Consider the following 23,469-nt stretch of genomic DNA (forward strand, 5'->3'; position numbering starts at 1 on the left):
ACTACATTTAAAATAGTACATTTGGGAAGGGTTTCAAGAACATGACATTCCATATAGCGGTAAAACTAATCTCGGAACCCAGAACCACATTTCGTGCCCTGTTCAATGTGTCCAGCAATAAGAATGCATCGCAGACTATTAAGATAGTATAAATATATTCCTGTTTTAAAATATTACAGTTCAAATCGAAAATGATTTCACGTAAGACTAAGATGCATGATGGGTAAAACCCTACGCATGCGCAGTTGACTAGCGAATCTTGTTGGTAGGTGGCACTCTTGTGCTGATTTCGCCTTACATTACATTAGAGCGTGTCAGAGGTTCTGGAATCAACCATGAATAATCATTTTAAAACAGCTTCAGTTCGAAAGAGAAAAATGGCCATGTAAAAAGTTAAAGAAATAAACAACAACAGGTTCTTCTGCAAAGAATAATAATCCCCATGAGAACTTGGAAAGTTTCGAATAATACATTTAGTTTCAAATAAGTCGCTCTGGATAAGAGCGTCTGCTAAATGACTTAAATGTAATGTAAATGTAAATATGTTTTATTAGAGCAGAGGTATAAATGTATACAAACGTACATTTTGATGTATGCGCTATTTACAAAAATGACAACAGACAAGAGTTTGACACATTTAAACTAAATGTATACATCAAAAACTGTATTAAAAGTAAAAGAGAATGAACATGTAAAAAATAAAACAGATTTGAGACAAGGCAACAAAAATAAATAAAAATATCCTGGTTACCCCCATTCACAGTTAAGTACCCCTGATAGCCACCCATCCACACCCCGCTTCTTCCCATCCAAGAACTGAAGCATGCTGACGCCTTAACCCTGTTTCTATCCCACCCCTCGACTCCCGCATGGCCTTACCCACACCTACTGTAGAACGCCCCCCCAGACTAATAACTTTTAGTAGTGATTAAAACATCTATCGAGTTTACATAGACAAAAAAAACGTTCTGGTCCCGTTTTGTACACGTAGTCATATAAACAGACCTGGTGTGACCCTACCGAGCACTCCGAAAGCCGAGGACCGAAGAGGCCTTCAAAGGCACTGATGTGGTTGAAGCGTTTGCCATTTATCCTGTTTGCCATTCCCATGCAAATAATGTACTAAAAACAATGAATTCACCTGACGAATATAAGACGTAGTAGGGCTATCTATATCCCAATGTCAAATCTCACAAGGCCACTCCAGTGTAGAGAAAGACACCTGTCACCTGTAGTAAAACATTTTGTTCAAGAAAAAGGTAGCCTACTACGGCTGCGTTTAGACAGGCAGCCCAATTCACCTCAGATCTTTTTTTAGAGCTGATCTGATTGGTAAAAAGACTAATAAGTGAATAAAGGTCAGAATTGGGCTGCCTGCCTTAACACAGCCTCACTGACCTTTATTTCCACTTTTTGTTCCAATATGAACACTTTGACATGTCAGCAGTGATAAGATGGCGCCGAAGAGGATGGCTGACGTTTACATGCCCCTAACCAATTGTGCTATTTTGTTCATTTTTTTTGCGTTGTTTGTCATTTAACAGAACGGGAAGAAGCTTTTTCCTTTAACGAGTCCGACGAGAAAGATATACTGCTCTCCCGGGAACAGGCCTATCCTGGACTTCCTGACGGGCCACCCCCAGGTGGTAAGGGTAGGCAACAGCACATCTGGCACGCTGTTCCTCAACACTGGGGGCCCTCAGGGGTGCATTCTTAGTCTCCTCCTGTACTCCCTGTTCACCCACGACTGTGTGGCCAAACACGACACCAACACCATCATTAAGTTTGCTGACAACACAACAGTGGCAGGCCTGATCACCGCCAACGATGAGACAGCCTATAGGGAGGAGGTCAGAGACCTGGCAGTTTGGTGGCAAGACAACAACCTCTCCCTCAATGTGAGCAAGACAAAGGAGCGGAGTTTGGACTACAGGAAAAGAAGGGCCGAACAGGCCCCCATTAACATCAACAGGGCTTTAGTGGAGCGGGTCAAGAGTTAAGTTCCTTGGTGTCCACATCATGGTCCAAACACATCAAGACAGTCGTGAAGAGGGCACGACAAAACATTTTCCTCCTCAGGAGACTGCACTATCGAGAGCATCCTGACCGGTTGTGCTCGGTATCTGACCATAAGGCACAACAGAGGGTAGTGCATACGGCCCAGTACATCACTGGGCCCAAGCTTCCTGCCATCCAGGACCTATATAATAGGCGGTGTCAGAGGAAAGCCCATAAAATTGTCAGACTCCAGTCACCCAAGTCATAGACTGTTTTCTCTGCTCACACACGTCAAGCGGTACCGGAGCACCAAGTCTAGGTCCAAACGGCTCCTTAACAGCTTCTGCCCCCAAGCCATGAGACTGCTGAACAGTTAATCAAATGGCCACTGGACACATACTTTGACCCCCCCCCCCCCCATTTATTTTGTACACTGCTGCTACTCACTGTTTATTATCTATGCATAGTCACTTCACCCCTACCTACATGTACAAATGACCTATAACCTGTACCTCCACACATGGCCTCGTTATTGTTATGTTATTGTGCTACTTTTTATCATTTTTTACTTGAGTATATTTGGTGAATTATTTCTTAACTCTTCTTGAACTGCACTGTTGGTTAAGGACTTGTAAGTAAGCATTTCACAGTAAGGTCTACACTTGATGTATTCGGCGCATGTGAAAAATAGTTTGATTTGAACTGTCCAAAATCATGTTACCTCAGGTGTTACATCCCTTGCAGCTTGTCAGCGTCTGAAAATAGCTAATTAAATGACTGATCGCTGGCTCTGAATGGTTACTTGATACTCTCTGTATGGCGATTACATGCGATAGTTGGCAAGCATAGTTCGCAAGGTCTATAGTATCAATTTTATACATCAATTCATTTCATTTGAAAACAATCACAGTAAGGTACTTAATTGTTACCCAGAAATGATTTGATATTGAGATAAAAACAGCTGCATTGGACCTTAATTACAATGAAAGGTATTTGGAATTTAGTCATTAGGTTTAATAGGCCTGAGGTGTGACACTTCACCGGTCCTAGTCTAGTGAGTGAAGGTAGCCCAGACACAGACAGGAGCTCCTGGGTTTGGTGCGAGGCTGCGAGTTAGGACAAGTCTAACAGACCCTAACATATCTGTGAAAGTGAGCAACAAGACACATTCCACAAACTCTCAAGCAGTGAGATCACTTTAATAAAAGGTCACAAAGATGGTCGGAAATGGCCGATGCTACAATGAGCAGGGGTACAACCAGACAGATACATTGTACAGTATTCCGTAACAAAACTGGCAAATACAGGCATCTCTGCTGTATACCGTAAGGATGTCTTATAAGATCAAACCTCTGCTTTCCATTCTGGCTAAGTGAATCACATGGTGCTGAAACTGGAATTCCTGAGTCACTTAAAAACACTACTATCAAGGTGTCTTCAAATTATCACAATACTTTAGAAAAAAAATTAATACTAATATGATGGAATTTAAGACTCCTTTAATACTCTGTTCACATAGAAAACCATGTAGCAGCAGTATTCAAAACTAAACTTTGGAAAAAGTATGGAATGTATTCTTCATGATGATCATATATTAGTTGGGTCATCATGGCAAAACAGTTTCCCATTTTCAGTCAAATCTGTTTCTCAATTCTCTTCATGGTACAGTATATACACAGTGTACAAAACATTAGGAACACCTTCCTAATATTGCGTAGCACCCACATTTGCCCTCAAAACAGCCTCAATTCGCCGGGGCACGGACTCTACAAGGTGTCAAAAGTGTTCCACGTTGATGCTTCGCACAGTTGTGTCAAGTTGGCTGGATGTCTGTTGCATGGTGGACCATTCTTTATAAACACAGGAAACTATTGAGCATGAAAAACCCAGCAGCGTTGCCGTTCTTGACACTCAAACCGGTGCTTCCTGGCACCTGCTACCTACCGTTCAAAGGCACTTAAAGGTTTTCCCTTTGCCCAGTCTCCCTCTAAATGGCAAACATACACAATTCATAAAAATCCTTCTTTAACCCTTCATCTACACTGACTGAAGTGGATTTAACTACAATAAGGGATCATGGCTTTCACCTGGTCAGTCACATGGAAAGAGCAGGTATTCCTAATGTTTCGTACACTGTGTAAAGATACATCTCTTTCCTGAACTGGGGTACACATGTAAACAGAAGTTGTTTAGGGTTTTGTAATCGCTACCTAAATGCTAAACACATCACCTTCAAACGTTACAACAATGCGTGAGAAAACACGAGGCAATTAAAAAAAGTAAAACAAATAGTTCCTTGACTTTTTACAATTCTGAACATGCAGATTCGTACTAGAAGTACTTCATAAATATAGAGAATAGCATGGTGATGGTTCAACACTAATTGTAATTTAAAGCGCAAGGTCCATGCAAATCAGGCTTTAGATTTTATACTCGTGTGCACATACACCCATTTTTTTTCCCTTCATACTTAATATTTTCCTTCACACAGCAATTTAACACATTTTGCCATGGGGTGAAAAATACAAAAATGGGTAACCACACTGTAATAGCAAAGTTGGTGACAATTTGTGTTCCTTTGGGGATGGAAATGCATTCCAGGCTGCGCCTCAACCTAGGATGGTCTACTCGCCCTGTCCCAGAGAGGGGCATGGGAATCTTATTATTTGATTGGCTCTGCTGTATCATTTAGTCATCAGTTCATACATATAGTCTTTGTCCTCTTAATATCAAAATAAGGCTAGATTCTCACAGTATATTTTTGTCCCTGACAGTGGGATTTAAATCTGTTCTCCAGTGTTCCATCCTGCTGACCCCAGTGGCAGAGGGTGGTATAGCATCATGCAGTTGAGCGAAGGTGCGGAAGGGCAGGACTCAGATCAGATGGCCTTGACATCCATGAGGTGGCTGTGCTGGGTTCCCTGCCTCTGGGCCTTGACGCCCTGCAGTCTGCGGCCGTGGAGGGTGAAGCGGGACCAGGCCAGTAGCTGCAGCAGGGCGCAGGAGATGGGCACAAACACCAGCAGGTAAAAACAGCCCTGGCGAAGTGGAACAGTGAAGCCTGCTTGGCCTGAGACAGGGGATGCCATCGCTGCCGCAGAGTCCTGTATGGAGTTTCTCTCAAAGATATCATAGCCTGGAAATAGAGAGATACTGAGAATAAAGAACAGGCACGAACGCGTGGGAATCCACCTAGAGAAGGTTAGTGAAATTGGTTTGATTCTAGCATCTCCTCCATTTTCGAGGAGCCTTTATTAAAACAGACTTTTGTGCTTTCGCCCCTCTGTCAATTTGTACCTGTGTAGACACACAGCAACCAGGTGCCGATGAGAGGAGCAAAGGTCTGGCCAGGCTTGGTTACCAGGGCCACCATACCGAAGAGCAGCGCTGATGCTGCCTGCTGGCGCTGGTTCACCACAAAGTCCTCATCCACCAGGTCTGTGATGACCAGGTTCAACAGCTTGCAGGTGCCCTCCGTAAACACCCGGTTACTTGAGGGGGGGGGGGGGGGGGGGCACAAGAGTATAAGCATATTTCAGAGCCATTACTGAAGTATTGTCAACACTGTTTCCAAGTTTTCCTCAACATTAGCAAGACAAAAGGAGCTGATAGTGGACTACTGGAAACGGAGGCCCGAGCACACCCCCCATTCACATCGACGGGGCTGTAGTGGAGCGCGTTGAGAGCTTCAAGGAATTCCACACACCAACACAGTCATGAACACAGGCATGACAACACTTCTTCCTCCTCAGGAGGCTGAAAAGATTTAGCATTGACCCTCAGATCTTCAAAAAGTTCTACAGCTGCATCACTGAGAGCATCTTGACTGGCTAGATCATTGTTATGTATGGCAACTGCTTGGCATCAGACCGCAAGGTTCTACAGAGGGTAGTGTGTACGGCCCAGTACATCACTGGGGCTGACCTCCCTGCCATCCAGTACCTCTATACCAGGCGATGTCAGAGAAAGGCCTCTGTTACCGTATGGCAAGCGGTACAGATGAACCAAGTCCGCAACCAACAAGACCCTGAACAGCTTCTGCCCCCAAGCCATAAGACAGCTAAATACACTGAACAAAAATATTAAAACATTTACTGAGTTACAGTTCATATGAGGAAATCAATCAATTGAATTAAATGAATTACGCCCTAATCTATGAACTTCACATGAATGGGAATACAGATATAAATCTGTTGCTCACAGATACCTTTAAAAAAAAGTAGGGTTGTGGATCAGACAAAAAGTCTATCTGGTGTGACCACCATTTGCCTCATACAGCATGACACATCTTCGCATAAAGTTGATAAGGCTGTTGATTGTGGCCTGTGGAATATTGTCCCACTCCTCTTCAATGGCTGTGCGAAGTTGCTGGATATTGGCGGGAACTGGAACCTGCTGTTGTACACGTCAATCCAGAGCACCCCAAACATGCTCAATTTGTGACATGTCTGGTGAGTATGCAGGCCATGGAAGAACTGGAACATATTCAGCTTCCAGGAATTGTGTACAGATCTGTGTCATTGGGCCGTGCATTATCATGCTGAAACAGTGATGGCGGCGGATGAATGGCACAAAAATGAGCCTCAGGATCTTGTCATAGTATCTCTGTGCCTTCAAATTGATAAAATACAAGTGTTCATTGTCTATAGCTTATGCCTGCCCATACCATATCCCCACAGCCACCACGAGGCACTGTGTTCACAACGTTGACGTCAGCAAACCACTTGCCCACACGGCACCATTCACGCTGTCTGCCATCTGCCCGGTAGAGTTGAAACCGGGACTCATCCGTGAAGGACGACAAGCACGTAGATGAGCTTGCCTGAGACAGATTCTGACCATTTTTACAGAAATTCTTCAGTCGTACAAACCCACAGTTTCATCAGCTGTCCAGGTGGCTGGTATCAGACGATCCCGCAGGTGAAGAAGCCGGATGTGGAGGTCCTGGGCTGACATGCTTACACATTGTCTGCGTTTGTGAGGCCAGTTGGACATACAGTACTGCCAAATTCTCTAAAACAACATTGGAGGCGACTTATGTTAGAAAAATACATCTTAAATTATCTGGCAATAGCTGGTGGACATTCCTGCAGTCAGCATGACAATTGCAAGACACTGTGGCATTGTGTTGTGTGATAAAACTGCACATTTGTGTAATGATCATGCTCTTTAAATCAGCTTCTGGATATGTCACACCTGTCAGGTGGATGGATTATCTTGGCAAAGGAGAAATACTCCCTAACAGGGATGTAAAAACACTTGTGTACAACATGAGAGAAATACTCCCTAACAGGGATGTAAAAACACTTGTGTACAACATGAGAGAAATACTCCCTAACAGGGATGTAAAAACACTTGTGTACAACATGAGAGAAATACTCCCTAACAGGGATGTAAAAACACTTGTGTACAACATGAGAGAAATACTCCCTAACAGGGATGTAAAAACACTTGTGTACAACATGAGAGAAATACTCCCTAACAGGGATGTAAAAACACTTGTGTACAACATGAGAGAAATACTCCCTAACAGGGATGTAAAAACACTTGTGTACAACATGAGAGAAATACTCCCTAACACGGATGTAAAAACACTTGTGTACAACATGAGAGAAATACACTTTTTTTTGTGCGTATGGAACATTTTGTGGATATTTTATTTCAGCTCATGAAACATGGGACCAACACTTTACATGTTGCTATTATATTTCTGTTCAGTGTAGTTAACCGAATAGCTACCAGGACTATCTGCATTGACACACCCCCCCCTGACTCATAACATACGCTGCTGCTTATCATCTATCCTGTTGCCAAGTCACTTTGTCCATACCTGTATGTGTGCGACTGCCTCAATTGCCTCGTGCTCCTGCACACCGACTCGGTTCTGGTACACCGTGTAGATAACCACGTTGCCGTTGCTCATTGTGTATTTATTCCTTGTGTTACTATCTTTCTATTGTCCTTCTCTCTGCGTTGTCGGGAAAGGGCCCGTAAGGAAGCATTTCACTGTTAGTCTACACCTGTTGTTTACGGAGGCGTGTGACAAACAAAACCTGATTTTGGATTTGATCTGCTAATATACAACGATGTGGAATATGCAACCGATTTCCCCGAGCAGGAGTTTAGAAGGGAAAGAAAGGAGAAGGCAAAACGCCTCCTGGGCTAAAAGGTCAAGGCATTTATAGAAAGGCCCAAACCAACAGAGAAAAGCCTGACACTATGACTTTCTCTCATTTCGGTCTAGGAAAACAATGGCACTGTGACAAGGGGACTAGTGGTAGGCTGCGTCCAGCCGCTGCCAGCCCCGTGTTGATAAAGGGATTGGTCGGTTGGCTGACACACAACACCCAGCCAGGTACAATGCAAACAGTGCCACACAAAACTGCTGGGAAAGCTGGGAATCTTCATTCATTTGCTCAGCTTCGACAAGTGTTGGAAAAAACACACGACACCGAGTCCTTGATATGAAAATAATTTCCGTGACTTGAGTACATGACCTTGATATGTAAAAATGAAATACAAAGTGTTATTTATTAACATTTCTAGCAAACAATGTCAGTATCTTACATTAGCAGCTAGTGCACTGTATTCGATTGAATGAAGAAAGTGTGTGTGTGTCAGTACCTGGCGATGAAGATGCACAGCAGATAGACCTGGTCGGCCCCGGCCAACAGCATGGCCACACTGAGAGCCAGCTTGACCAGGAACAGCCAGCGGATGACCGCGTAGACCCCGTAGCGCTGACACAGGGTCAGGAAATAAAGGTTGTTCAGGTGGGGTGCTATGTAGGAGATCCCTGTGAGGAGTTGTCAAGAACAGCTGTTAGTGGACTGGGTAACACTTTATTTGGATAGTCTGTACAGCATCTACAGGTGGATTAACCCTAGCTCTAACCCTAACCTTAGCCCTTATCCTAATTCTAAACCTAATCTTAACAAGCAGATGCTTATCAACTGATAGATTGTTGAAAGTATGACCATCTGTTGAGCATATACAGATGGAAAATCCAGACTAACCAAATAGTGTGACCGTGGACTGAAAAGCCACATTTATTAAATGTATGCAGACAAGTGATAAACTGTGTTTCCTCACATTCTAAGTACTAATCCTTCCATAAAATGGAAACAGACCAAAACGAATAGCCTGGTCCCAGATCTGTTTGTGCCGTCTCGCCAACTCCTATGGTCATTTGTCAGGCCAAACGTGACAATGGCCATAGAAATTGCCAAGACAGCCCCAAACAGATCTGGGATTAGGGATTGAAACTAAGCCCATTCTATACTTGAGGCCCATCCCTTGTCATGGTGCATATATCCAAGCAGTACTCCTCTTACCCAGCAGAATGGAGCCGGTGGAGGCAGAGATGCTGTCAGAGAGGAGGTGCTCCAGGAACAGAGGAAAGAAGTTGTTGTTGAAGTGACAATGAAACACTTGGACCAGGTTCATAGAGGCGAACCACATGAAGTTTTTGTGCTTGGAGAGCTGCCTTAGATACTCTCCTAGAGTGACTGGCTTCTCCTGCTGGGTTAGAGGGCCCTGGCCAATACTCAACCTGAGCCAGAGGGAAGGGGGGGAATTAGTGAAATGACATCTAGTGTAACATCACACACACACACACACACACACACACACACACACACACACACACACACACACACACACACACACACACACACACACACACACACACACACACACACACACACACACACACACACACACACACACACACACACACACACACACACACGAGATTGAGTCTGTAACCTGAGCAGGTGTTGCTGTTTATCTACCTGCCCAACAGACTGAATGAGTGTGTGCAAACTGTGCATCAATTCTATTTGCTCACATTTCAGTCTCTTTGAAATTCCCATTTGCAAGAAAAAAAATGCCTGGCCATGGCTGGAATAGACACCACAGGAGTAGACAGATTAAAACGCCTGATTTGACGCCATATGGTGAGTTGTGGGAAGCAAACCAAGAATGGGTGCCGTTATTCAGTTACCACTTGCTTGTCAGTGCATAATGTAAACCAAGTGTTTCTCAAGTGCATACATGATGAATAATAATGTCACCTACTCTTTGAGTTTCAGCGCCTCGTCCCGTCTCAGGCGCGCCTCTTTCTGAAAGCGGCTCTTCAACAGGCGCGACACGGCGGTGAAGCCTAGTGCGGAGACGACCGCCAGCACTACGCAGAACAGCCGGAACGAGTAGAAGTCACCCTTGTCCCAGACGCTGTAGGACAGGAAGACAGAGAGCGAGCCCAGGGCACTGAACAGAGAGCAGTGGAAGTTAAGGCGCGTGCGGTCGTAGGCCGACACGGCCAGGTCGGCCAGCAGGGCGTTGTGGTTGAGGTCCACCACGGTGAGGAAGCCGTCATACAAGCACAAGCACACCAGGAACTGGAGGCCCGGCCGCGCCCATGACACCCAGAAAGCCAGGAAGGAGAGGGCGAACAGGGGGCCATTCCTAGAGAGGGCAGCCAGACGCTTTAGTACCACCTCTGGGCTGGAGATCTGGGGGCCAAATCTACGATAGAGGGGAGAGAGAAAAAACGGATAGTGCAATGGTAAAGAAACATTCTACCACTAACTGTGCTATCCAACCGTGCTTCCAAGACAGTGTGAAAAAGAGAGAGACGTAGAGATTGAAAAAGAGAGAGAGAGAGGTGCACCATTGATTTGAGAAAACGATGAAAAGAGAACGTCTTACTGTGGGGAGCTGAGGAAGGAGCGGTCACTCAGCCAGCCGATGAGAGGGTCGTTTAAGCTGTTCCATATCAGGAACACTGTCTGTGTGGGACAGAGAGTCAGTGGTGGAGGAGTTAATGTAACAGGACAGTTAAACATCCTAACCGAGAAAAAAGCCAGGTATCAGTCTTTCTGCTTTATCCAACACATGTGTCATCGTCTAAAGCACAAAGCGTCCAAACCACAAATATTATAATCATCCATTGAAGGCAGGAACTGTCACTCACCTCTCCAACCCAAAAGGAGAGCTTGTCGATCTTATAAACGGAAACAAAGGTCTCCACGTAGTAGAGCAGGAAGACGTTGTGCAGAATGGAGACAAACAGGGACAGGGAGCCGTAGAGGACCGCAGTAGGGACACCAGTGGAGACAGCGAGCCTGCAGTCACAGCCCCTACTGCCCATTCTTCTCACTCAGTCGCTCTGCTGTTCCGTGCCCCGCCGCCACACCCCACCACACTCATCGAGTCATCCCACAGACCAGGGGGCTGGGGCACCACCGTACCCACTCCTACCAGAGCAAACAAGACACATGTCAACAACCATTTGGAGGGAAGACTAAATGTGGATGTGTGAATTGTGAGGTGGGCTAGGCTAGGTTAATGTACAGTGTGGGAGAAGAGACCGCTTTAGCAAATAGACACAAAGGAGCAAGAGTAACACAGCTTACTTAGAGTGCATTCGGAAAGCATTCAGACCCCACATTTTGTTACATTACAGCCTTATTCTCAAATTGATTAAATAAAAACATTTCCTCATCAATCTACATACAATACCCCAAAATGACAAAGCAAAAACAGTTTTGAAAAGTTTGCCAATTTATTTAAAAAACAGAAATACCTTATTTATTTGAAAGTATTCAGACCCTTTGCTATTGGGCTCGAAATTGAGCTTAGGTGCATCCTGTTTCCATTGATCATCCTTGAGATGTTTTTACAACTTGATTGGAGTCCACCTGTGTTCAATTCAATTGATTGGACATGATTTGGAAAGGCACACACCTGTCTATATAAGGTCCCACAGTTGACAGTTCATGTCAGAGCAAAAACCAAGCCACGAGGTCAAAGGAATTGTCTGTAGAGCTCCAAGAAAGGATTGTGTCGAGGCACAGATCAGGGGAAGGGTACCAAAAATGTCTGCAGCATTGACGGTCCACAAGAACACAGAGGCCTCCATCATTCTTAAAATGTAAGAAGTTTGGACTCTCAGACCATGAGAAACAAAATTACCTGGTCTGATGAAACCAAGATTGAACTCTTTGGCCTGAATGCCAAGTGTCACCTCGGGTGGAAACCTGGCACCATCCCTACGGTGAAGCATGGTGGTGGCAGCATCATGTGGTGGGGATATTTTTCTGGGACTATGAGACTAGTCAGGTTTGAGGCAAAGACAAACGGAGCAAAGTACTTCCAACCGGCCTCACAACAGCAGACCACGTGTAACCACGCCAGCCCAGGACCTCCACATCTGGCTTTTTCACCTGCGGGATCATCTGAGGCATATTTCTGTCTGTAATAATGCCCTTTGTGGGGAAAAACATTCTCCCCTATGCCCTCCCAGGCCCACCCATGGCTGTGCCCTTGTCCAGTCATGTGAAATCCATAGATTAGGGCCTAATTATTTTATTTCAACAGACTGCTTTCCTTATAAGAACTGTAACTAAAATGAACTGTAAGTAAAATCTTTGAAATGGTTGCATGTAGGGTTGCAAAGGTTTGGAAATTGCAGAACAACATTTATGAAAATACAAATTCATGAAAATACATCAAAATAAAGCTTAACTTCTTGTTAATCCAGCCGCTGTGTCAGATTTCAAAAAGGCTTTACGGCGAAAGCACACCATGCGATTATCTGAGGACAGCACCCCGCATACAAAACATGAAAAACATTTTTCAACCAGGCAGGTGCCTGTCAGAAATAGTGATATAATAAATGCCTTACCTTTGAAGATCTTCTTCTGTTGGCACTCCAAAAGGTCCCAGTTACATCAAAAATGGTCCTCTGGTTCGATAAAGTCCTTCTTTATAACCATAAAAACTCAGTTTAGCTGGCGTGCTTCATTCAATAATCCACCGGTTTCCCTCCTTTAAAATGCATACAAAATTAATCCCAAACGTTACCAATAAACTTATCCAAACAAGTCAAACAGCGTTTATAATCAAACCTCAGGTACCCTAATACGTAAATAAACGATACAATTTAAGACGGAGAATAGTATGTTCATTACCGGAGATAAATAACAAAGAACGCGCTTTCACCTCCGCACGCACATGGAAAAACTACAGCCAAAATGGGAGCCACTTAGAAAAACTACAACTTCTAGCTCATTTTCCCAAAACCAGCCCAAAACTCTTTCTAAAGACTGTTGACATCTAGTGGAAGCCCTAGGAACTTCAATCTGGGAGGACTTCGCCTCATAATAAACAGGAAAGCCATTGGAAACAGTGGAAGGCTGAATATTATTCTTTTTGTGATACAGTTTTAGAAACCTTTGAGTGTTTTCTATTCAAATCTACCAATTATATGCATATCCTAGCTTCTGGGCCTGAGTAACAGGCAGTTTACTTTGGGATATACATAAGACAAATCTAGATCTTGTGGAATAATTTGGTTAAACTATCCCCAATTAAATAGAATTGCAACCCTCTGCATGCACAGTGCATGGGGCGGCAGGGTAAACTAGTGGTTAGAGCGTTGGACTAGTAACCGGAAGGTTGCAAGTTCAAATCCCCGAGCTGACAAGGTACAAATCTGTCGTTCTGCCCCTGAACAGGCAGTTAATCCACTGTTCCTAGGCCTTCATTGAAAATAAGAGTTTGTTCTTATCTGACTTGCCTAGTTATTTTATTAAATTTTTTTATTAAAAAAATTCTTCAATCACATGTACAACGGATTCTCAAGATCTTGCACACTAATGAGATGCTATTGAGCCCACACTACTACACTGTCTGAGCCAAGGACTACATGCCTTCTGGTATGTTTTGATTACAATACTGGGTGAGGTGAATATACACTGCTCAAAAAAATAAAGGGAACACTTAAACAACACAATGTAACTCCAAGTCAATCACACTTCTGTAAAATCAAACTGTCCACTTAGGAAGCAACACTGATTGACAATACATTTCACATGCTGTTGTGCAAATGGAATAAACAGGTGAAAATTCTAGGCAATTAGCAAGACACCCCCAATAAAGGAGTGGTTCTGCAGGTGGTGACCAGAGACCACTTCTCAGTTCCTATGCTTCCTGGCTGATGTTTTGGTCACTTTTGAATGCTGGCGGTGCTTTCACTCTAGTGGTAGCATGAGACAGAGTCCACAACCCACACAAGTGGCTCGGGTAGTGCAGCTCATCCAGGATGGCACATCAATGCGAGCTGTGGCAAGAAGGTTTGCTGTGTCTGTCAGCGTAGTGTCCAGAGCATGGAGGCGCTACCAGGAGACAGGCCAGTACACCAGGAGACGTGGAGGAGGCCGTAGGAGGGCAACAACCCAGCAGCAAGACCGCTACCTCCGCCTTTGTGCAAGGAGGAGCACTGCCAGAGCCCTGCAAAATGACCTCCAGCAGGCCACAAATGTGCATGTGTCTGCTCAAACGGTCAGAAACAGACTCCATGAGGGTGGTATGAGGGCCTGACGTCCACAGGTGGGGGTTGTGCTTACAGCCCAACACCGGGGGGGGGGGTGCATAGCCCTCCATGTGCTCGCCAGAGGTAGCCTGACTGCCATTAGGTACCGAGATGAGATCCTCAGACCCCTTGTGAGACCATATGCTGGTGCGGTTGGCCCTGGGTTCCTCCTAATGCAAGACAATGCTAGACCTCTTGCAGTTCCTGCAAGAGGAAGGCATTGATGCTATGGACTGGCCTGCCCGTTCCCCATATCTGAATCCAATTGAGTACATCTGGAACGCCACGTTGTACCACAGACTGTCCAGGAGTTAGTGGATGCTTTAGTCCAGGTCTGGGAGGAGATCCCTCAGGAGATCAGCCACCACCTCATCAGGAGCATTCCCAGGCGTTGTCGGGAGGTCATACAGGCACGTGGAGGCCACACACACTACTGAGCCTCATTTTGACTTGTTTTAAGGACATTACATCAAAGTTGTAGTGTAGTTTTCCACTTTAATTTTGAGTGTGTCTCCAAATCCAGACCTCCATGGGTTGATACATTTGATTTCCATTGATACTTTGTGTGTGATTTTGTTGTCAGCACATTCAACTATGTAAAGAAAAAAGTATTTAATAAGAATATTTCCTTCATTCAGATCTAGGATGTGTTATTTTAGTGTTCCCCTTATTTTTTTGAGTAGTGTATTTTAGGAGAGAGTGGTAAAGCAGCCTGAAACCTATAGCAGTAGACATTGCAAGGATTGAGGGAGAAAATGCCATCCTGTCTGATGTTCAGACTCTGCTTGCAGATGTAAGAGAAGAACTCCATACTGCCCACTTTACTGTTGCTCCAAGCAGAGGAAACTGCAGTTCTGAAATACATCAAAAAGGGAGAAGACATCTGCCTGAGGCCCATACACGCCACAGTGTACATGTTGGACCCCAAGTACGCTGGCAAGAGCATCCTGTCTGGTGCAGAGATCAACAAGGCCTATGGTGCAATCCCTACTGTGACTCGCCACCCTGGCCTGGATGAGGGCAAGGTTCTTGGCAGTCTGGCGAAGTAGACTTCCAAGCAAGACTTTGGGATGGAGATGAAATATGGCAGTCGTGCCAACATATCTCATCAGCCACCTGGTGGAAGGGACTTTGTGGATCTGAAGCGCTTTCCCCTGTAGCCTCCAACATCCTCCAAATCCCACCAACATCAGCCGTCTCAGAGCGCAACTGGTCCTTGTTTGGGAACTCATAGACAGCAAAGCACGCAACAGGCTGATCAATACAAGGGTTGAAAAATTGGTGGCTATCCGGGCAAATTTGAGGCTTTTTGAGCCTGACAACGAGCCATCCTCAACAAGTTTGGAAAGTGACAGTGAAGATGAGGCCTCAGAGTCTGATGTTCAGAAGGTGGACATTGAGGAGGTCCAGGGAGAAGACATGGAAGCCTGAGAGGAAGACAACCAAAGCTTTAGTTTCTAGACTATCATTTTACATGATGAAAATGTTTTTGGGAGACGCGATGGATCATTGAGGATCATTCAATATTCCCTTTCTTTTGTTGTTCATTGAAATCATTCCATGTGCAGAGTCAACTCATTGAAAGTTCAATTCGTCACTAAATTGTTTTATTTCTATTGGAAGGATTGAATCAATAATTTGCATGTATGTCTACTTATGATAAGGTACAATGTTTATGTTTCTGTCTCCATATGTTATGGTAAATATATCCAATGCAAAAAACATCTACATTTAAATGGTATGGATATTAATTTACATATATTCCCATTAATTCCCATCTCTGAATATTCCCCAAAATGTGCAACCCTAGTTGCAGGGTGTGTTTATATTTTTGTTCAGTATACAGTATATACATGGAGTATGTCCACTTCACCGTCAGACCATTTTATTGGTAACTACACTACCGGATAAAAGTTTTAGAACACCTAGTCATTCAAGGGTTTTTCTTTATTTTTACTATTTTCTACATTGTAGAATAATAGTGAAGACATTCAAACTATTAAATAACACATATAGAAATCATGTAGAAACCAAAAGTGTTAAACAAATCAACATTAATTTTACATTTCAGATTCTTCAAATAACCACCCTTTGCCTTGATGACAGCTTTGCACACTCTTGTCATTCTCTCAACCAACTTCATGAGGTAGTCACCTGGAATGCATTTCAATTAACAGTTGTGCCTTCTTAAAAGTTTGAGGAATGTCTTTGCTTATTAATGTGTTTGAGCCAAACAGTTGTGTTGTCACAAGGTAGGGGGGTATACAGAATATAGCCCTATTTGGTAAAAGACCAAGTCCATATTATGGCAAGAACAGCTCAAATAAGCAAAGAGAAATGACAGTCCATCATTATTTTTAGACTAAGGTCAGTCAATACGGAAAATGTCTTCAAGTGCAGTCGCAAAAACCATCAAGCGCTATGATGAAACTGGCTCTCATGAGGACCGCAACAGGAATGGAAGACCCAGAGAACTTATCCTGTGCAGCAGAGTTACCAGAAATTACAGCCCAAATAAATGCTTCACAGAGTTCAAGTAACAGACACATCTCAACATCAACTGTTCAGAGGAGACTGTGGAAGGAGACCGGTGGAAATGTGTCCTTTGGTCTGGAATCGAAATGTGTGTTTTTTGGTCCTAACCACCATGTCTTTGAGAGATGTGGTATGGGTGAACGGATGATCCCCGCATGTGTATTTCCCACCGTAAAGCTTGGGGGAGGAGGTGTTATGGTGCTTTAGTGGTGACACCGTCTGTGATTATATTTAGAAACCAAGGCACACTTAACCAGCATGACTACCACAGCATTCTGCAGCAATATGCCATCACATCTGGTTTGGGCTTAGTGGGACTATCATTTGTTTTTCAACAGGACAATGACCCAACACACCTCCAGATTGTGTAAGGGCTATTTTACCAAGAAGGAGAGTGATGGAGTGCTGCAACAGATGACCTGGCCTCGACAATCACCCGACCTCAACCCAATTGAGATGGTTTGGGATGAGTTGGACAGCAGAGTCAAGGAAAAGCAGCCAACAAGAGCTCAGCATGTGGGAACTCCTTCAAGACAACATATGACCTGGCCAAAAATAGTACAAATAAAGAAAACCCCTTGAATGAGTAGGTGTTCTAAAACCTTTGACCGGTAGTGTACACGTTAATGTAAAAGTTGTATTTGTTTGTGATCCAATATGTAATATACAGTTGAAGTCGGAGGTTTACATACACCATAGCCAAATACATTTCAACTCAGTTTTAGGTGAGTTAGGATCACCACTTTATTTTAAGAATGTGAAATGTCAGAGTAATAGTAGAGAATGATTCATTTCAGCTTTTATTTATTTCATCACATTCCCAGTGGGTCAGAAGTTTACATGCACTCAATTAGTATTTGGTAGCATTGCCTTTAAATTGTTTAAATTGGGTCAAACATTTCAGGTAGCCTTCCACAAGCTTCTCACAATAAGTTGGGTGAATTTTGGCCCATTCCTCCTGACAGAGCTGGTGTAACTGAGTCAGGTTTGTAGGCCTCCTTGTTCGCACATGCTTTATTAGTTCTGTCTACACATTTTCTATAGGATTGAGGTCAGGACTTTGTGATGGCCACTCCAATACCTTGACTTTGTTGTCCTTAAGCCATTTTGCCATAACTTTGGAAGTATGCTTGGGGTCATTGTCCATTTAGAAGACCCATTTGCGACCAAGCTTTAACTTCCTGACTGATGTCTTGAGATGTTGCTTCACTATATCATTACATAATCAAAAAATACATAATTTTCCTTCCTCATGATACCATCTATTTTGTCATGATGCAATCTATTTTGTGAAGTGCACCAGTCCCTTCTGCAGCAAAGCACCCCCACAATATGATGCTTACATCCCCGTTCTTCACGGTTGGGATGGTGTTTTTCGGCTTGCAAGCCTCCCCCTTTTCCCTCCAAACATAATGATGGTCATTATGGCCAAACAGTTCTATTTTAGTTTCATCAGACTAGAGGACATTTCTCCAAAAAGTACGATCTTTGTCCCCATGTGCAGTTGCAAAACGTAGCCTGGCTTTTTTATGGCAGTTTTGGAGCAGTGGCTTCTTCGATATAGGACTCATTTTACTGTGGATATAGATACTTTTGTACCTGTTTCCTCCAGCATCTTCACAAGGTCCTTTGCTGTTGTTCTGGGATTGATTTGCACTTTTCGCACCAAAGTACATTCATCTCTAGGAGACAGAACACATCCCCTTCCTGAGAGGTGTGACGGCTGCGTGGTCCCATGGTGTTTATCCTTACACACTATTGTTTGTACTGATGAACTTGGTACCTTCAGGAGTTTGGAAATTGCTCCCAAGGATGAACCAGCTGTGTGGAGGTCTACAATTTTTTTGCTGAGTTCTTTTGATTTTCCTATGAGGCCAAGCAAAGAGGCACTGAGTCTGAAGGTAGGTCTTGAAATACATCCACAGGTACACCTCCAAATGACTCAAATTATGTCAATTAGCCTATCAGAAGCTTATAAAGCCATGAAAATTTTATGGAATTTTCCAAGCTGTTTAAAGGCACAGTCAACATAGTGCATGTAAACTTCTGACTAGAGGTCGACTGATTAATCGGAATGGCCGATTAATTTAGTGCCGATTTCAAGTTTTCATAACAATTGGAAATCTGTAGTTTTGGATGCCGATTTTGCAAATTTTTTACAACTTTATTTAACGAGGCAAGTCAGTTGAGAACACATTCTTACTTTTAATGACGGCCTAGGAACGGTGGGTTAACCGCCTTGTTCAGGGGCAGAACAACAGATATTTACCTTGTCAGCTCAGGGATTCAATCTTGCAACCTTACGGTTAACTAGTCCAACGCTCTAACCACCTGCCCCACGAGGAGCCTGCCTGTTATGTGAATGCAGTAAGAAGCCAAGGTAAGTTGCTAGCTAGCATTGACTAGTTAGCGTGTCCTGCACTGCATATTACCGATGTGGTGCGCATTCACAATTGAAGGTTGTGCAATGTAACAGCAATATTTCGACTTAGGGATGCCATCCATTAGATAAAATACGGAAAGTTTCCGTATTTCTCTGAAAGAATAAACATTTTGTTTTCGAAATGATCTTTCCGGATTCGACCATATTAATGACCAAAGGCTCATATTTCTGTGTGTTATTATGTTATAATTAAGTCTATGATTTGATAGAGCAGTCTGACTGAGTGATGGTAGGCACCAGCAGGCTCGTAAGCATTCATTCAAACGGCACTTTCGTGCGTTTTGCCAGCAGCTCTTCGCAATGCTTCAAGCATTGCGCTGTTTATGACTTCAAGCCTATCAACTCCCAAGATTAGGCCGATGTAACCGATGTGAAATGGCTAGCTAGTTAGTGGGGTGCGCGCTAATAGCGTTTCAAACGTCACTCGCTCTGAGACTTGGAGTAGTTCTTCCCCTTGCGCTGCATGGTTAATGCTGCTTTGAGGGTGGCTGTTGTCCATGGTTCGAGCCCAGGTAGCGGCGAGGAGAGGGATGGAAGCTATACTAAAGTGCCTATAAGAACATCCAATAGTCATAGGTATTTGAAATACAAATCGTAGAGAGAAATAGTCCTATAAATCCTATAATGACTACAACCTAAAACTTCTTACCTGGGAATATTGAAGACTCATGTTAACAGGAACCACCAGCTTTCATATGTTCTCATGTCCTGAGCAAGGAACTTAAACGTTAGCTTTCTTACAACACTTTGTTTTTGCATTATTTAAACCAAATTGAACATGTTTCATTATTGATTTGAGGCTAAATTGATTTTATTGGTGTATTATATTAAGTTAAAATAAGTGTTCATTCAGTATTGTTGTAGTTGTCATTATTACAAAGAAATAAAAATATATATATTTTTTAAATCAGCCGATTAATTGGTATCGGCTTTTTTTGGTCCTCCAATAACCGGTATCGGTATTGGCGTTGAAAAATCATAATCGGTCGACCTCTACTTCTGACCCACTCGAATAGTGATACAGTGAATTATAAGTTAAATAATCTGTGTGTAAACTAATGTTGGAAAAAAATAAGTGTCATGCACAAAGTAGATGTCCTAACCGACTTGCCAAAACTATAGTTTAACAACAAATTTGTGGAGTGGTTGAAAAACTGTTTTAATGACTCCAACCTAAGTGTATGTAAACGTCCGACTTCAACTGTAGTACACATCATTTGAATAATGAATACTCCTACTGTATTCATTAAGTGAGAGTGAAGTTATGAGCATTAGCTGAGCCTTGGGTTGCATCCTAAATAGCACCCAATTAGGGGTTTGGTCAAAGGTAGTGCACTTCATTGGGAATAGGGTCCCATTTAGGATGCAGGCTTAGTTAATCATGAGTCTCCTCTGACCTAGGAACATCTGGATGACAGGACGGTGTAATCCTACCCTCCAATTATTGTGATTTTGGGTTCTGTCTTTCATGATACTAACTCCACCTCACTGTCCTCAGGAAAGATTTGGCTGGCCACCTTTACACAGGACGAGAGACACAATGGAAAAGGCACTGAATCTCTTGATGCTCACATTCTAGCTTTTGGTATTTTCTTGTTCTATGGTTGGTTCTGAGGCACACTAAGGTGTAGCCTTGCTTTGTTCTGTGTCAATCAAGGAAAGGAGTCTAAGTTCAATAGAGTTCTGTTATGTTGAATCACTTCAGCAAATAATTCTATCATCTGTTATTTGTCAACAGGGTGGAGCGAGTCTGAAAAGCATTGGTTCAAAAGCTTAAGAATGTATTTTTCCAGTCTTTTGTGGCCTGGTGGTTTACTGCTACTGCTGTAGGATTCAGCCTTCAGAACGCAAGTCTCACATGTGGCGTCCAATGGAATCTTTGTTGTGTTAATAATGCCTAGGCTCTGGCTCCACACCTGCCTGTTAGATGCTACACCACACAAGCCATGGCCCTGTCCCAGCATTACCCATGTAATGTTTTCTCAAACAGGTTCTCAGCAGAGAAATCGCACACAGAGTTCTGATCAGGCCAAATGTCAACAAATAGGCCTACGAGTAGAGCAAATACGAGCTGTGTCTGGTCCCATCAGATCCATGCAGTGGAGAGGAACGACTGTATTGGATCACATCTCACAATTTGATTCCCATCTCACTTAATCTTCTGGGAACAAGGAGCAAAGTAGTTTGTGTACAGTATAGTTCAGTACACCTCTGACGAGGACCAACTCTTGTTATAGTGGATGGCAGGGCAGCTCTCTCACCTGCCTGCTAAGACTGGAGAGGCTTCTTGGCAGAGAGAGCAGGTGGGCTGGCAGAGAGAGGGCTGTGCACTTGTTGTGTACTCTACTCTACACAGCTAGTTTGTCACACTGTGTTAGATACTGTGAAAGTGCGTGGGACTGTGGTCTGATACTTGATCTTTGGGGCTGGGCTGATGAGCGAATAGACCTCTGGGAATAAGCAGCCAAGTGTTCTCTCCCACTCCCATTGTTCGACCCCACACACACACACATTCCTAATGAAAGCTGCTATAACAATACTGGGTGGCTTACAGGAAGTAGATGCAGTAAAGGGAGCTATTGCTATTACACACACGTTCCTAATGAAAGCTGCTATAACAATACTGGGTGGCTTACAGGAATTAGATGCAGTAAAGGGAGCTATTACACACACACACACACACACACACACACACACACACACACACACACACACACACACACACACACACACACACACACACACACACACACACACACACACACACACACACACACACACACAAATCTAGTTAGCTAGTGAGGTAGCTATACACATACAGATAGCTAGCTACACAATATATAGTTGCGGCCCAGTATCAGATGTGTCCAATCGTTCTACAGGTTAGATAGCTACCGTTAGCTGTATTCGCTGCATCAGCTGTCGCCGAGACGTACAAAGACAGGTCGACAGCTGGTAGCTAAAGTAGGCTAACCACTAAACCAGCGAGTTAACTAGCTAGACCTGTGGTTAGACCAATCCCCTAACAAAACGGAAAATGTACTTACCATTATCATTAAACGAAGCATCGGAAACTAATAGGAAACCTTTCCAATCAATACAAGCCACAGTTTACGTTGCATTAGTAGACGTCACAACAAATGACTGTAATCAGCCACGAATAGGGGTTTCCCAAGAGAGGAAGAGGCTATAGCGAGAGGCTTTACTCCGCCCAAAATGGGTCCACCTTAAGCATGTTACCAGTTTTGAATGGGGAAGACAGGTTGTGTTGAATTGAGTCAAGATACAATGAATTGCTGTTTTGACACGCGAGGCTTATTTTATACGATAGATGTTTCGCTATGCTAAGGTTATTACGAGTGTACTGATATAAGTGTAATGCACGTGACATCCCGGCAATTTTGCGGAAAACCGCTTAATATCGGAGCTGCACTCCCTAACCCCTGCCAAATGTATGACCATAGACCCACAAATAATTCAAAAAAAAAATCAAATTATGATAAACTCCCATATCTATTGGGTGAAATACCACAGTGCGCAATCACAGCAGCAAGATTTGTGACCTGTTGCCACAACAGCAACCAGTGGAGAACAAACACCATTGTAAATACAACCCATATTTATTTTTATTTATTTTCCATTTTGTACTTGAACTATTTGCACATCATTACAACACTGTATGTATATATAATATGACATTTGAAATGTCTTCTACACTTTTGTGAGTGTAATGTTTGTTATTTATTACTGTTTATTTCTTATTATTTCACTTTTGTTTATTATCTATTTCACTTGCTTTGGCAATGTAAACATATGTTTCCCATTCCAATAAAGCCCTTTGAATTGAACTGACCAGCATCTCCCTCTCCATTGAATTCAGGCTGCTGACGTCAATACATCGAATATTTAAAAAAATATTAAAATAACGAGATTTATTCACCAATCCAAAGAGAGCAACCTTCAGTTGACAACGAATATGAATAGGGTGGAGACACAAGCATCTCGTCTTTATACCCAGTATCTCTAAATTCCCCTCTCATTTCTTTGACTAGGGTTATAGCGCCACCTATATGAGCACTACATCCCGAGGGGCTGATGTACGGAGATTGTGACA

At 43.4% G+C, this 23,469-nt stretch overlaps 1 protein-coding gene across 3 annotated transcripts; it reads right to left on the bottom strand.

Moving 5' to 3' along the window:
- Positions 1–3,173: 3,173 nt before the first annotated feature.
- LOC124039913 (transmembrane protein 180-like) lies at positions 3,174–22,560 on the bottom strand. 3 transcript variants are annotated; one of them, XM_046356466.1, is made up of 8 exons: positions 22,403–22,542; positions 10,976–11,258; positions 10,711–10,790; positions 10,078–10,527; positions 9,333–9,550; positions 8,623–8,794; positions 5,296–5,489; positions 3,174–5,134 (listed from the first exon to the last, which is right to left on the bottom strand). In XM_046356466.1, exons 2-8 carry the CDS (start codon positions 11,150–11,152, stop codon positions 4,878–4,880), a joined length of 1,548 nt encoding a protein of 515 aa, XP_046212422.1. In that variant the 5' UTR covers positions 11,153–11,258; positions 22,403–22,542; the 3' UTR covers positions 3,174–4,877. The 3 variants fall into 3 exon arrangements, with proteins under 3 accessions (XP_046212422.1, XP_046212423.1, XP_046212424.1); XM_046356467.1 differs by lacking the exon at positions 22,403–22,542 and adding an exon at positions 12,689–12,733; XM_046356468.1 differs by lacking the exons at positions 3,174–5,134; positions 5,296–5,489 and adding an exon at positions 7,753–8,495 and having other exon boundaries at positions 22,403–22,560.
- Positions 22,561–23,469: the final 909 nt, after the last annotated feature.

This window comes from Oncorhynchus gorbuscha, linkage group LG07 (genome assembly GCF_021184085.1).
Source record: "Oncorhynchus gorbuscha isolate QuinsamMale2020 ecotype Even-year linkage group LG07, OgorEven_v1.0, whole genome shotgun sequence".
Taxonomy (NCBI): Eukaryota; Metazoa; Chordata; class Actinopteri; order Salmoniformes; family Salmonidae; genus Oncorhynchus; species Oncorhynchus gorbuscha.

Bases quoted from the DNA above. Each gene is read 5' to 3' on its own strand.
- LOC124039913 (XM_046356466.1), bottom strand. From the start codon at position 11,152: ATGGGCAGTAGGGGCTGTGACTGCAGGCTCGCTGTCTCCACTGGTGTC. The intron at 10,791-10,975 runs GTGAGTGACAGT...TGTCCCACACAG, and splicing joins TCTCCTTTTGGGTTGGAGAG to ACAGTGTTCCTGATATGGAA. The intron at 5,490-8,622 runs GTACTGACACAC...CCCCCCCTCAAG, and splicing joins CTGTGCATCTTCATCGCCAG to TAACCGGGTGTTTACGGAGG.